Genomic DNA, 13,310 nt, shown 5'->3' with positions numbered 1-13,310 from the left:
ATCCAGTAAGGAGTGCGCGTAAAGAAACAGTTGTTTCTCGCTCGCTACGTTGAATAGGTACACACATTAGCGGCTAGGCCCGTCGACAGTAGTGATTATTACCCTTAAGAATCTAGAGCCGGACGACAGATAAAAAACGCAAATTTAAACGTGACAGTTGAAGGATACCTCCGAGGTGAATATTCAGGAAAGTCACACTGGGTCAAGCGGAAATAAGTGAACGTGGTGAGGTTTCTACTTAAATTAGGGATCCGTAAGCCCAACAAAACTGCGAAAGACGGATTCACTCAACGTAGTGTGTTCACCAACACTTGACACTCTGCAAACCAGGACCTAGAAAGACACTGTAGCAATTTTGATGGTACAACATGACTGGAGAAGTTCAGCTCAGCGAATGTTGTACCAAAATAGTGGATTTATTCGTATGTAGAAAACAGGAACATCAGTCATAGATATGAATGAATGCAAATGGAGTATGAGAATATAAATACTCTTCCTAACAAAAAATGATTCAAATGGCTCTGAGCACTATGGGACTTAACAGCTGAGGTCATCAGCCCCCTAGAACTGAGAACTACTTAAACCTAACTAACCTAAAGACATCACACACATCCATGACCGAGGCAGGATTCGAACCTGCGACCGTAGCAGTCGCGCGCTTCCGGACTGAAGCGCTTAGAAGCGCTCGGTCATCACGGCCGGCTCGTTCTAACATCTGGACATACTTCAGTTAATTAAGCTATACAAGTTAAGTGGCAGAACACTACTAAGTCTTGACCCGTAAAATGCATAAAATAAGAGCTTGTATTTCACTAAAGACGTCAGTATTGTATGAGTTTATCATCCAAGACTACATCACAATTTGAAATTTACTTAAGAGTGATTTCCTTGTGCCTAGTCATGGGTTATTAATGAAATAGTTAAGTTCCACATGCCTGCAAACACGATGTAAATTCATACACTTAGACGTTCTCTTTATCATGCACAAGTGCTTGCCCTAAGGACACAACATACCTCGTGTATGTAGTTAAACCAGTATTACACCTTACGATCAATTGCTGCCGAAGCAAAACGTCCATTGCCTCGACAGAAATAATACCGGTAGCTCTAGTATTAATGCGTGTGTGCACAATTAAGTTTCCTGGGAAGTGTCACTCTTGCTAACTTTCATCAGAGCGTATTTTTCTTGGAGTTCCGCTATTATTTACGGTAATAATAAATGCCGAATAATTTCACAGAACGCTTTATTTTCTGAGTTACAAGGATAGAAAAGGGAAGTGTGTAGTCAGTTGACATTTAACAGTAGTAACTTATTTTCCTGGAACAACAGAGCTGCGTTGTTCATAATGAAATAATTTGCGTTACACATTATTTCACTTCCTGGTAATCTAAGTCCACGTCTTCATGACTACTTTGCAATTCACCTTTAAGCGCCTGGCAGAAGGCTCTTCGAAGCAATTTTAAGCTATTTTCTACTCTGTAGCAGCGGGTAGGAAAACTGAATACTTAAAATATTACTTCGTATGTACTGATAGGTTGGCGGCAAAATATTTTTCACATTCAGAGGAGAAAGTGCATTGAGATTCCTTGAAAACATCTCGCCTCAAGGAAAAAGACCTTCGTCTTAACGAGTGCCACCCCAACTCGCGTATCACATCCGTGACTCTCTCCCGTTTCGCGACACTACGAAATGAGCTGCCCTTCTTCGACGCCCTCCGTCAATATTGTCTGGTAAGGATCCCATACACAAGAGCAATACTCTAGCACCTGTGATTTAGATTTTCCGTGATTTTTCCTAAATTGGTTCAGGCAAATGCCGGGATGGTCCCTGTGAAAGGACACGGCCGATTTCCTTCCCTACTCCGATGGGACCTATGACCTCGCTGTTTGGTCCCCTCCCCCAAGTCAATCAACCTATCAATTCTGAGGACGAACAAGGGTAATGTAGGCAATCGCTTTAGTAGACCTGTTGCATCTTCTAAGTGTCATGCTAGTAAGTCTTAGTTTTAATTTTTCCTTTCCCATAACATAAATGTGACAGTTCCAACTTAAGTTGCTCCTGGGTGATTCCTAGGTATTTAGTAGAATTGACAGCCTTTAGATTTGTGTGATTTATCGTGTAATTGAAATTTAACTGATTTTTTTGTACTTCACATAGATGACCTCTCACTTTTCCGAAAGGAGAGACAATTGTCACTTTTCAAACCTTCCAGATATCTTGTCTACATAACTTTGCAATTCAGTTAGATCTTCTCATGACTTCACTGGACGCTAAATGACAGCGTCACCTGCAAATCTTCTAAATGGGCCTTCCCAGATTGTCACCTACATTGTTTATATAGATCAGAAACAGCAGAGGGCCAATAACACTTCCTTGGGGAACGCCGGATATCTCACTTGTTTTTTCTCGAGGATTCTTCTTCGATCACTACCTACTGTAACTGAGAGTCAAAGCATAGAAGACTGATTTAAATGGTAAAAAATTAGGCAAGTTCTAAGCTCAGAGTGGATTAGATTGATGTATGCGCAGACACGGAAAATTTCTCGTCTGTAGTGTGTTGGTGCTCGGTATCGTGATTATTACCAAATGATTTCGGGACACGGTCAAAGCAGCGTAGCCGACGAATGGTTTGTTTATGTATAGACGCGTTCCTAATCGGAACGTGTCAGATGGAGAGTTATTGGCGAGCGGAGGGGGCCAAACGATTTATCGCGAGATCAAAGTTCGGCGGTGTGGAGACACGTGGAGGGGCGTTTGACGTCAAGGGCTGGAGGCGTGGCCCGGCCCTCTGAAATAAAAGCTGTTGGCGCGGTCGTCTGCCGCATTCCAGTCGCAGCCATGACTCACCCCGCCGTTGTGATGGAGATGGCGCTGGTCGTCTTCAACCTCACGGCGCACAACGCTACCGTGCCGCCCGTGTCTGACGAGGTCGACTTTGACATCGACTCTATCGGTGACATCGAAATAGGACCAAGTAAGTCAGGCATTACCTGTCGCACGCGTTTAGTTTGTCGTACTGACAGACGAGGCTCTTACAAACATAATGAAGAAGATCTGTCACGCTCCACCATAGTTTACAGGAAACTGAGCGAGCATACTCTTGACAACTGGTTTTGCAATATATTCGATTTGAAGCGGTATAACGTGTTTAATGCTATCCCACCAGGTAGAAACTAAGTTCTCGCAAGGCAGCTGTAGTCTATGGATGGCGGCTGTCGGTGATACAACCTGTAATCGGTTATACTGGATTTTCATCTCCGGTTTAGTCTATTAAAACGGCTCAAAATAGCCAGTTTTTTAAATAAACTATTTTTAGATTTTTACGAGTTCTAAATGGTGACATCAGAAAGTTGGAAAAGCTCTAAGACACCACCAAAGTTCTGCGTGTTTTTTTCCAATATAAACAGAATCAATATGTCAGAATAACTAAATAAAGAAATCTGTCCGTTCGCTGTTCGCCGTTTTTCTCGAAAGCAATGAGACGAATACTGCAAAAATCACAAATATTCCCCTGTTGATTTCAATTTTTTGGAACTCTGCTCAAAAATCGTGTTGTAATCGAAGATCATACCATTATTTGGGTATAACGAATAGTGCTAGAGGGTCTAAACTGAGGTTGGAAGACTCTATTTTTGGTGCTGTTTGTTACAAGGGACTAGAGGTAGATGAACGTATATTACATACACAGTTGATCAGCTACTTTCCATTTTTATCATAAACTATGAATGAATTGTTTTTAGTTTGTTACCTTAATTTCCTTAACTTTTATAATATAGAAAAAGCGAGCTAGTAATAAGCTTTCGCTTGAAATTTCTGGTGTTCTTTTTAATTATTTGGGACAAAAACCAATTTCGTATTCAAATATATTTGCTTTGTAGCAGGAATTTGAATACAACGGATTTTTTTTTCAGGAAATTCAAATGAACACTTTTGATTTCAATGCAGTCGAAATTTTTCAAATAAAAATTACTCATTTCAAAAAGGTTCATTTAAAAACCAAAAATTTTATCACTGCTTCTACAGCAAATTGACATACTGGTTTCTCTCCAGTTACTAGTGAAAAAATTAAAGGCCTATCGTAAAAGACCAAACAAATACTGAAAATACCAGTTATTCAGAACTAAAATACTGGTATCTGTTGCAACCGGTCGGTTTTTCCCATCACTACTGCAGCCGTAAGATTCATCAACTTTCAAACATCGATTGTGCAAAACTGCAAAGTCTTAAAGATAATGACACGATAAATGGTAAAATAGACAAACCTCCATGTTTACAATCAGTTGACTACATATATAAAAAAATTCCTAGGTTCCGTAGCTATATTGGCTAGGTCAGCGGCACGAAAAGTAAATTTTCCTCATCTTCAAGAAGTTAGTTTAAACTTTTGCGGTTTCGCCATATCACGAAGACAACACCATGGAAAGTGGCTCCGTAGTTCTGTAGTAGCCACACGAGACGCGTACCGGTATCACTGTAGGTTTCTTGTATCAGTGCGCCTCGTGAGTCTGTGAAACAAAATTTGGTCCAGACTTTCGCGAGAGTAGATTTTACCGTCACTATATCTACCGTGTAATATAAACGCGGTAATGTTGAGTAGATACTTCCTCATTGCTGTAATTCCATCTGCATCTTAGTTTCTTGCAGGGAAACATGTTAACGTTAAATTTGCTGGAATAGCATACTGTGGTTCCAGCAGTATTGGCTGCACTTGTTTCAGACACTGGTGAACTGTAAATATAAATTTAGACTTCCCGAGCACAGTCTACTCAGCTGATGAAAGGCTCACAGGTCTCCAGTCGGGCGGGAATATCGATATAACCGGACCACCTTCCAACGAGTGTTTTTCTGCCATCTGGCAAAATGACTACGTACATCAGACAACGAATGACGTGCGGCAAAACGTTGCGGTGATGATTTTAATGGTGATACTAGTTAAGTATTCTGTTTCATGTACGAGCAGCTCTTGAAACGTATGCAGCTCTGCAATCCAATCTGCCGGAGTATGAGAATATATTCGTATCTTCCCTCGTACTTTGCCAATTTTAGAAAAACCTTTCGCATTTTTCTGTAAACCAGTAATGTACCACTAAACTGCTAATTGTATGAATAGTATTTTGTCCTTGCAGTGCCATCCAGTTTACTTGGGGTATTTTGTGTTCCTTTTTCCAGGTGTTAGTATTCTGTACTGGCTGCCACACAACTAGGTTTCAGGTTTTGGTAGTTGCATTTAATGCAACAGTTACTACTAGGCCGTAACAAAACATTACACTGTTATCTTGTATTTAAAACATAAAGATGGAAAAGTCCAGAATTATGTTAAGGCATTGAGAGGTGGGAAAAAGTTCAGATGACAGTATTCAACCATGCTTAACATACTGGTGTTTCATGTTGTAAATTGCACTCTGCTTAGCAGTCTACATTTGTTAATGTCAGTATAGTATCTAAATGATTGATTGTGGTGACTGGAAAAATTATTTTCCAAATACCACACCTATAAAATTTGTACTAGATTGTAATGGAATTGTTGAAACGGAATAAGGTAACCAACCACGCAATGTAAGTCAGAATTTCAAGAAAAGAAATTAAGAACAGACCAGAACAGAAAAGACAAGACAAGGTTTCAGGTTTCCATTCATATTTGAGCAGAATGCTCATTTCATGTATTTTGGATTGCTGCAGTTGAGGGTGTTAGTCAGATTAGAGGCGGTTCCCCAGAATGGTAGTTTGGCAGTGTGTGGTTTTAATTAAGAATGTTCCGGACCTTAGAAATGGTGACATGCAATGCAGGGACAGAATTTTACACAGTAAGACCAATTCTGAGAAAATAACTCTGAAGGCTTATGGTATGTCATGTTCGTGTTGCAGACTCCACACGTTGTTACGGCATATATGGTTGCTTCAGTACGGATAGCCCATGGACATCTGAGACCCGACCAATCAGCTTGCCTCCAGAATCTCCAGAGAAAATAAATCCCTATTTTTGTTTATACACACGAAGGAATCGACAAGAGTGCCAAGTAAGAACTTCTGTTACAACAGTATTTGTAAGATACTTCTGTACTTTGTTTGTAAAACCAGAATTGTCACTTATTTATGTTTTCATTTGCAGCGTTTGGAACTAATGAGATGGAATGCTTCCTATTTAAACCCCAGGCAAAATGTAGTGCTTATCAGTCATGGATATTTGGAAAATGGACAGAAACCGTGGCTTATGGTAAGCTGAAAACGTGTTAAGGCTAAGATTATATATAATCTCATAAAATTAATGGTTTTCACGTATTAATCTGTAACACAAAATGTTTTATTGCAGAATATGACCAGGGCCCTTCTTGACCATTCTGATATGAATGTTATTGTTATTGGATGGGGTGGAGGCTCTAAACCACCGTACTCCCAAGCAGTTGCAAATATTAGAGTTGTGGGTGCAATGGCTGGCCATCTTGTTGCACATATGGTGGTAAGTTCAGTTCCCACCCTGCCTGTTCACAGAATAGTATTATAAATAAAAAACTAAGACTGTAAGCTTTGTGTTTAAACCTAGAACTAAAAATTTGAGCTGGGACTTGAACCTGGATTCCTGGTAAATGTAAATCATATGTGGAAACTCAGGTGGCAGTGGAAGTTTGAGTCAGGTGTAGAGGCATACTCAGATAGTCTGGTGGCTATGGCAGCTGCTCATGAAAAATCAGGAAATTTGGATTGGTTTCTTTTTTCCAATTGTAACTGTAGATTTATTAAATGCAGACAGATTTCATTCTGGCTGATCCATTCATTTAGTTTGTCCATTTTGTATTAATTTTGTTTGTGCATATGTTAATTACACAATTTTGTCTTTTTGCAGAATAATGTTGGAGTTGATGTGAAAAAGTGCCATGTCATTGGGCACAGTTTAGGTTCTCATGTAGCGTCATACATTGGACATACTCTACAAACAAAATTTAGAATGAAGCTTGGTCGCATAACAGGTAACAAAAGTTGTTGCTTTTGTTGTAACACAGTATGAAATTACCTCTCATAAAGTATATTATCTAGCTAAGCTTTCATATCATTTTAGGACTGGATCCTGCAGAACCGCATTTTACAAAAACTGACCCCATTGTGCGCCTGGACCCATCTGATGCTGATTATGTAGATGTTGTACATACTGATGCAGCACCGTTCATGAGCGGCGGTGAGTGTCTGCAAAATATTAAGATGGTGGCATGTTTGCATTTTTTCTTCATAATGAAGAAATATAATATTTTGCTTAATGCTTTTAGGCCTTGGACTGAAAGAACCTGTTGGTCACGTGGACTTTTACCCAAATGGAGGCATTCGTCAGCCTGGCTGTACTGATGGAGTCTTTGGGCATATAGGAAGACAGAAAGGAAGTTTGTCCAAAGGTATTGCAGTCAATGTACAGCTAATAAGCAAAAGAAATGTTTCCTTGCCTCACTGTAGGAAGTTATGTACAGAATTGCATGGAATATAATTATTGAATAATTATTTGGTTTTCCAATTTTCAGGTCTGCGCAGTTTTGTCAGCTGCAACCACCTTAGAAGCTATGAATATTATATGGAATCAATAAATACAAAATATCCTTTCATGGCTATAGAATGCAAGTCTTGGGAAGATTTTCTTAATGGCTCTTGCTTTTCTTGTGGAAAGCACTATGATATAAAAAATGGTTATAACAATGGAGAATCATACTGCACAAGATTTGGTTACAATTCACAACCGCATATGGTGACAAATTCAAAAAACAGAATTCTACAAAGGAGAAGTGTTAAAACATACCTAATTACAGGATCTGAAACACCATTTTGTCGTAAGTAACTTTCACTTTCCAAAAATAACATCATAAGAGATTTTTAAAACTTTGATGTATAAGATTCACTAAAGTATTCCTTAACCCTCATTGTGAGTGTTTCATTGTGAATAATTTCTAGAATGAGATAGCTTTGTCACCTCTTGCTGTCAAAACATTTTATGACAGTATTACAGCTTAATTTTACAACTATAATCTCTGGATTTGTACATCAGATATTATTAGTAACAAATGAAGAAATTTAGAAATGTGTCTGAGATTTTACATAGTATGTTGCTCAGATATGTTTACTGTGTTGGTTTTTGTTTGTGGGAGGAGTGCATTGTCGGATTCTTCTGGACAACACTCACAGTTTTAACACTAACCTTCTGTAAACCCCAATGCTTCTTCCAGTGTATGGAAAGGAAGTTACAGAATCTCCCTAACATTCTTGCATTTTTGAAATAATTCCATGATTAGGTGCTGCTCATAATACAATCTTCTTGTTTATAGTAACCCTACGCAATAAGGGTCCCACACTGACAAACAGTACTAAAAAATTATTTGAATGAGTTTCGTAAGCCATTTCTTTTGTAGATGAATTGACTTCCTTAGGACAGAATAAGATTCTGCCTGGCATCCATTTTTCTTACGCTTAAAATACTCTTTATTTCACTTAATTTGGTTTGATAGCAACTTCAATGTTTATTGAAAGCAGTCACAAATAAAATTTAGCACACTACTGAAAAAAAGTGTTAAGATTGTCATGAATGAATGCTTGTAGCAACCTCTTAGCATAGTCTGTGAAAACAAATTGCTCTTGAACTCTGGAACAGTTTGCCAGTGGTGGTGAGAACTACTTCAAATTGTCTACTGCTTAAAGTGGAGTTTGTTTTAACCAATAACACAGTACATTACATGAGTGCATTGAAATGAACTGTGTGCTAAACAGGACATTTTGTTTCAGGTGAACATTTTAGAGTATTAATAAACGTTTCAACTTCACCTGCAAGTGTGAAACATGGGAGTGAAATTGGACACTTCTGGATTGTTCTAAAAAGAGGAGAATCTGTTGAAAGAATCCAAGTGAATACAAGGTATGCACAAGTTGGTGGAATCCACCAGACACAAAAGTTAATAACATTTATTCTGCCTCTTAACATATCTGTAGTGATGACAGTAAAATAAACTTTCATAATAAAATTGCCATTCAGTAAAACTATTTTGCCATGTTGCACATGATAAAAAACTTACAGGAACCAGAATATTCTTCTGTTGGCCAAAAGATGAAAATAATTCTCTTTTGAAGGGAACACAGGAAAACTATCTTGGAAAAAAGTTGACAATAAACAGGGTAAAATACAGTAACTACCTGCAGTTGGATAGTATGTCGATGTTGATGGGAAGTGCAAAGTAGAACAGTTTTTTGGGAAAAATGATCCTAACTAGTTGCTCTTTCTGAAAGAGCACTGGTAAATCTGAGTAATACCAGATCATCTTGCACTAGAAGTTCACAGCTTCTGTAGCAGCACTATTTCAGCAGACTGTGGGGCAGTTGAGAGTATAAAATATTACTGATAATGGACTCGCAATATCAGGGTATCAACCAGGCGAATTACTGCTAAGTGGTGTGATGTCAAGTATTTGATTCAGTAGAGTTCCATTTGTAACAAATCACAGGTTCTCTTCTCTTAAATCACATGTAGGCAAAATTAATCTGCTATATCCATCTGCTGACAATATCTTCACTCAAGAGAATTTGCAAATAATTATTTGAAATTGTAGTTTTAGTTTCTTAGTAAGTAGTTCTTATGAATACTTCAACATAAGAATCTTAACTCTAAAAAATGATTGTTTATGTATATGTATTTTTCTTTTCTCCAATAGGGCTATACTGTTTGAACCAGGTACACAACACAAGTTCATAGTATCAACAAAGTGTTCAGAATCTCTTGAAGGAGTTAGTATTGAATGGGTGTATGAAACGTCATTTTTAAACCCCCTTACATGGAGATTTGTCACACCCCCAAGATTATTCTTGCAGTCTGCTGTGGTTGAGAACCTGGAGCGGTCAAGCAGGTTGGTCTAAATGTGAAATATGTATTTGAAAATAAATATTAATGTTACTGTCCAAATTTCAATTTGTGTGTTAAAGAAAAAGTTAAAATAGTATGTATGTGTACACTGTAGTGAGGTTTTCCGATATTCACTAAATGCATATTGAGAGATTAATGTAACTGCAGACATAATACCTGGACACAACACATTTCCTTTGTCAAAATGAAGGACTAAGGAATTCAGTGGGACGTATTAGTAGTGGTTCACAGATGTGGTCATCTGGGCAAAACTTTCATGGAACTCGGACGTGACAAATTTGCCTTTGTGATGTTACTGTGAAGTGAAAGCTTCAGTAATGTATTAACTCATACTTCCCTTAGGACAAAGAATTTCATTGCTTTGGACTGCTACACTATACAGTGCATTCTCTCCGGCATTATGCAGCAACAAATACCCACATAGGCTGCAGTTGCCACATGGTGCTCTGGCTCATTAATGGGGACTGTTGTTCAGTGGAGTAGGTTGTGTATCAGATTTAACTGAGAATAAACTAGAAAAGTTAGGAGTGGGTTTTGAAAGAAGTCAGAAAATCGTTGATGTTCAGTGCTTCAGACTGGTGTTGAAAGCATGTGCTGTGAGCTGTGAACAAATAATTTGTAATGTTCCATTTTTCAATGGTTTTTAAACATGGCTGCATGCAAACCCTTAAAACACACATGGGTTCGGAAAACTCTGATAACTCAGTGTGTCTGCAAAATTAGAGAGCAGAGTGGTGTACTATTTGGTGCAACTGGAATTATTGGACTTGTCTTTCTCCACCAAACCATAACTGATAAGTTTGTGAACAATGTATGCAGTCTATTACAGACAATAAGCTACAAAGACTTAAGATTATTTCATGCAGAACAAAAGAAAAGCAAACCACCAGTGTGAGACGTTGTTACTGACTCAAAAGAATGCCTCACAATATTATAAATTTTCTGGAGGGTAGCACTAAGGTGATCCAAATAATTTGGACTTCATTGAAGCCTGGGGACTGCTTTCACTAATTTATGTGGTACATTTAAAGATATGCTCATGAAATAGTGTTTTAATGTAACTTATTCGTAAGGGCATTGCAGTAGATGAAACTGGAAATACAATCATTCCATCTTCTCAAGTGCCCTGAAAGTGTGAAGTGAAGTGTGCATGCTGACCCAATAAAAGTTGAAACAATGACTCCCATCTGCCTGCAGAGTGTGGGAATTTGTTTTTCTGCTGGTGACATGGCATGAGTAAGCAGATGACTAGCGAAAGTAGTCTGCACTGAATTTTGTACAGTCACATTAAATGCTGTCACTGCAGTGCATGACTGAGTAACCAGATGAAGCACCAGTGTAAGGAGTGGTGCTTGAAAGTGAAGCAAATAGTATAGCTTGTCAGTGTGAGAATTAAGCCCTGCCAGCCACTTAAGTTTAACACACCACCGCCTGAATTTTGTATGTCTGGAGGACACAATGTGTAGAGTGAAGGTCCACTGCCATATCTTGAGTGATAATTACGCATAAGATGAGATTTACTGTTAGTTTCCTGACAGATAAACCCTTCATTTTAGCACACAGTGATATAGTATGAATTTCCACTATGACATGCTGGTCTACTTTTGTAGATTGTTCTAATGTTACATTGGTGACTCACTCATCATTTTAAAGTTACATGCCTGCTAAATATTCTTTGATGTTTGTTGTTATATGTATTGTAGAATGAAAGAATCATATATATTTCAAACAATATTTTTATTGTTATTGTTATTGTTATTGTTATTGTTTCAGGCACACGTTATGTCCACCTTATGGTAGAGCAATATATCCCAAAGAAGTAATGGAAATGAGGAGGAATTTGGAATGTAAACAAGAGTGACTTCCATAAACCATTTAACTAAATTATTACTTGGCAGTTCCTAATATTCAGTACCAACAGGTACTGGAGATGCTGTCAGTGAATCTGTGATAGTGTGTTGTTACACGAGGACAGTGTGAAACATTGTTCTCTCTCTCATAATGTACCAAAGAATTGAGTGTGAGTTAATTTTTTGCAAGTGTTAAATATTTGCAAAAGGACTGAAAACAGAATGTTTGATCTGCTTAGCAGGAGTGGGTGTAATTAGCATAGACTAAGTGAAGAAACATTGAGGTGTTCAATTCTAAGTCTCTGCAGTCATCTCTGCTGTTCCTGTCATCATGGAGGTTATACTAACAAACAAGACAACTGTTAGATTAACTCCTGGCACTTAGTGAAAAAAGCAAACATTTGACATACAGTATTATTTTTATAGTCATATTTTTAGATGTAATATACTGTTGTTTAAATGTGAGAGCATGTGACATGATTTCACATTTGTTTTTATAGATTTTTATATTAGTAAACAAGTTTTGAAAAATGGAATTGCTGCATTCATTAATTCATTGCTTCCTTCTGTTGACAAAATTCCTGTCCTTAACCAATTGCTCATGTGAATATGGCGCTGATGGTCTACAGAATCCTTCATAAGAGACTGAGTTAGAAAATATGAATTTTTGTGAAAGACGATAGCAGTTTTAAACAAATGCTGACTATGTTCGGAGAATAGTATAAAGAAAGAAATACTGTTAAACAAATTGCTGGACTGGTGACTTGTGTAAAGTTTTATCTTAAAGTTTCAGTAGTAACTTAAATTGTCATTGGTAGTGGACTCTTAAATGCTTGCATTACAGCCTTGATAATTTTCTCAAATAGCTTTGGTGTAATGTCTTGGCGAACACAGTACATGTACACACACACACACACACACACACACACACACACACACACACACACACACACCTGACAGAGTATTAAATGAAACTACAGACAAGGGAGGAATTTTTTCCATTTAATGCAAAATTACACTTCTGTACATAGGAAGCTGTTCAGGTTCTGTAAGATTTGTAGTTATTAGTAGGATAAACAAATTATTCATCTTTATATCGTGAGAGAGCATTACACAATTTTTATGTATGTACTCAACACTTAACGTTACAGCTTACATTCTTCAGTGGTCCAATTTTCATCTAAAATTATACTTTAGCATTCACTTAAAGCTAAATAATAGTGACCTGTGGTAAAAAAAACAATGAAAGATGTTTGTATTACTGCTCTTAATACTGACGCCACCATTGATGCTACCTACTACCACTATGTTGTCTGCCTCCACCATTATTTCTACCATTTTTATAAATGCTTAACACAAAGCCGCCTCCGTAACTGAGGCACCTCTGTTTTGTATAATGATGGTGGAAAAAAATAGCAACACAGAGGATTGGTGTGACATAAAGAAAAGTTGGTAGACTTGTTCTTACATATGAAAGATGATCTCTCTTCAGATTTTGTTCCAGTCACATAAGAGTGGCGCTAGTAGTGTCACTATCAGAATGCAAATTGTATTTGTTTTAAATACACACTAATGG

At 37.7% G+C, this 13,310-nt stretch overlaps 1 protein-coding gene across 4 annotated transcripts in view; it reads left to right on the top strand.

The window, feature by feature from the left end:
- Window positions 1-12,237, top strand: part of LOC124721793 (pancreatic triacylglycerol lipase-like) — a 47,361-nt gene extending 35,124 nt beyond the window's left edge. The window contains exons 1-11 of one of the 4 annotated variants that reach the window (XM_047246913.1): window positions 2,843-2,975; window positions 5,867-6,018; window positions 6,111-6,215; window positions 6,312-6,458; window positions 6,843-6,966; window positions 7,056-7,172; window positions 7,261-7,383; window positions 7,507-7,809; window positions 8,756-8,885; window positions 9,676-9,867; window positions 11,658-12,237. In XM_047246913.1, the coding sequence (XP_047102869.1) occupies window positions 2,861-2,975; window positions 5,867-6,018; window positions 6,111-6,215; window positions 6,312-6,458; window positions 6,843-6,966; window positions 7,056-7,172; window positions 7,261-7,383; window positions 7,507-7,809; window positions 8,756-8,885; window positions 9,676-9,867; window positions 11,658-11,745 (1,596 nt within the window). In that variant the 5' untranslated portion in view covers window positions 2,843-2,860 and the 3' untranslated portion in view covers window positions 11,746-12,237. Of the gene's footprint in view, window positions 1-2,842; window positions 2,976-4,707; window positions 4,934-5,866; window positions 6,019-6,110; window positions 6,216-6,311; window positions 6,459-6,842; window positions 6,967-7,055; window positions 7,173-7,260; window positions 7,384-7,506; window positions 7,810-8,755; window positions 8,886-9,675; window positions 9,868-11,657 lie in introns of those variants that run through there. The other 3 variants (XM_047246915.1, XM_047246914.1, XM_047246912.1) reach the window with 3 other exon arrangements.
- The last annotated feature ends 1,073 nt before the right edge of the window (window positions 12,238-13,310 follow it).

This window comes from Schistocerca piceifrons, chromosome X (assembly GCF_021461385.2).
Source record: "Schistocerca piceifrons isolate TAMUIC-IGC-003096 chromosome X, iqSchPice1.1, whole genome shotgun sequence".
NCBI lineage: Eukaryota > Metazoa > Arthropoda > Insecta > Orthoptera > Acrididae > Schistocerca > Schistocerca piceifrons.
This window is presented reverse-complemented; position numbering and strand designations above follow the sequence as displayed.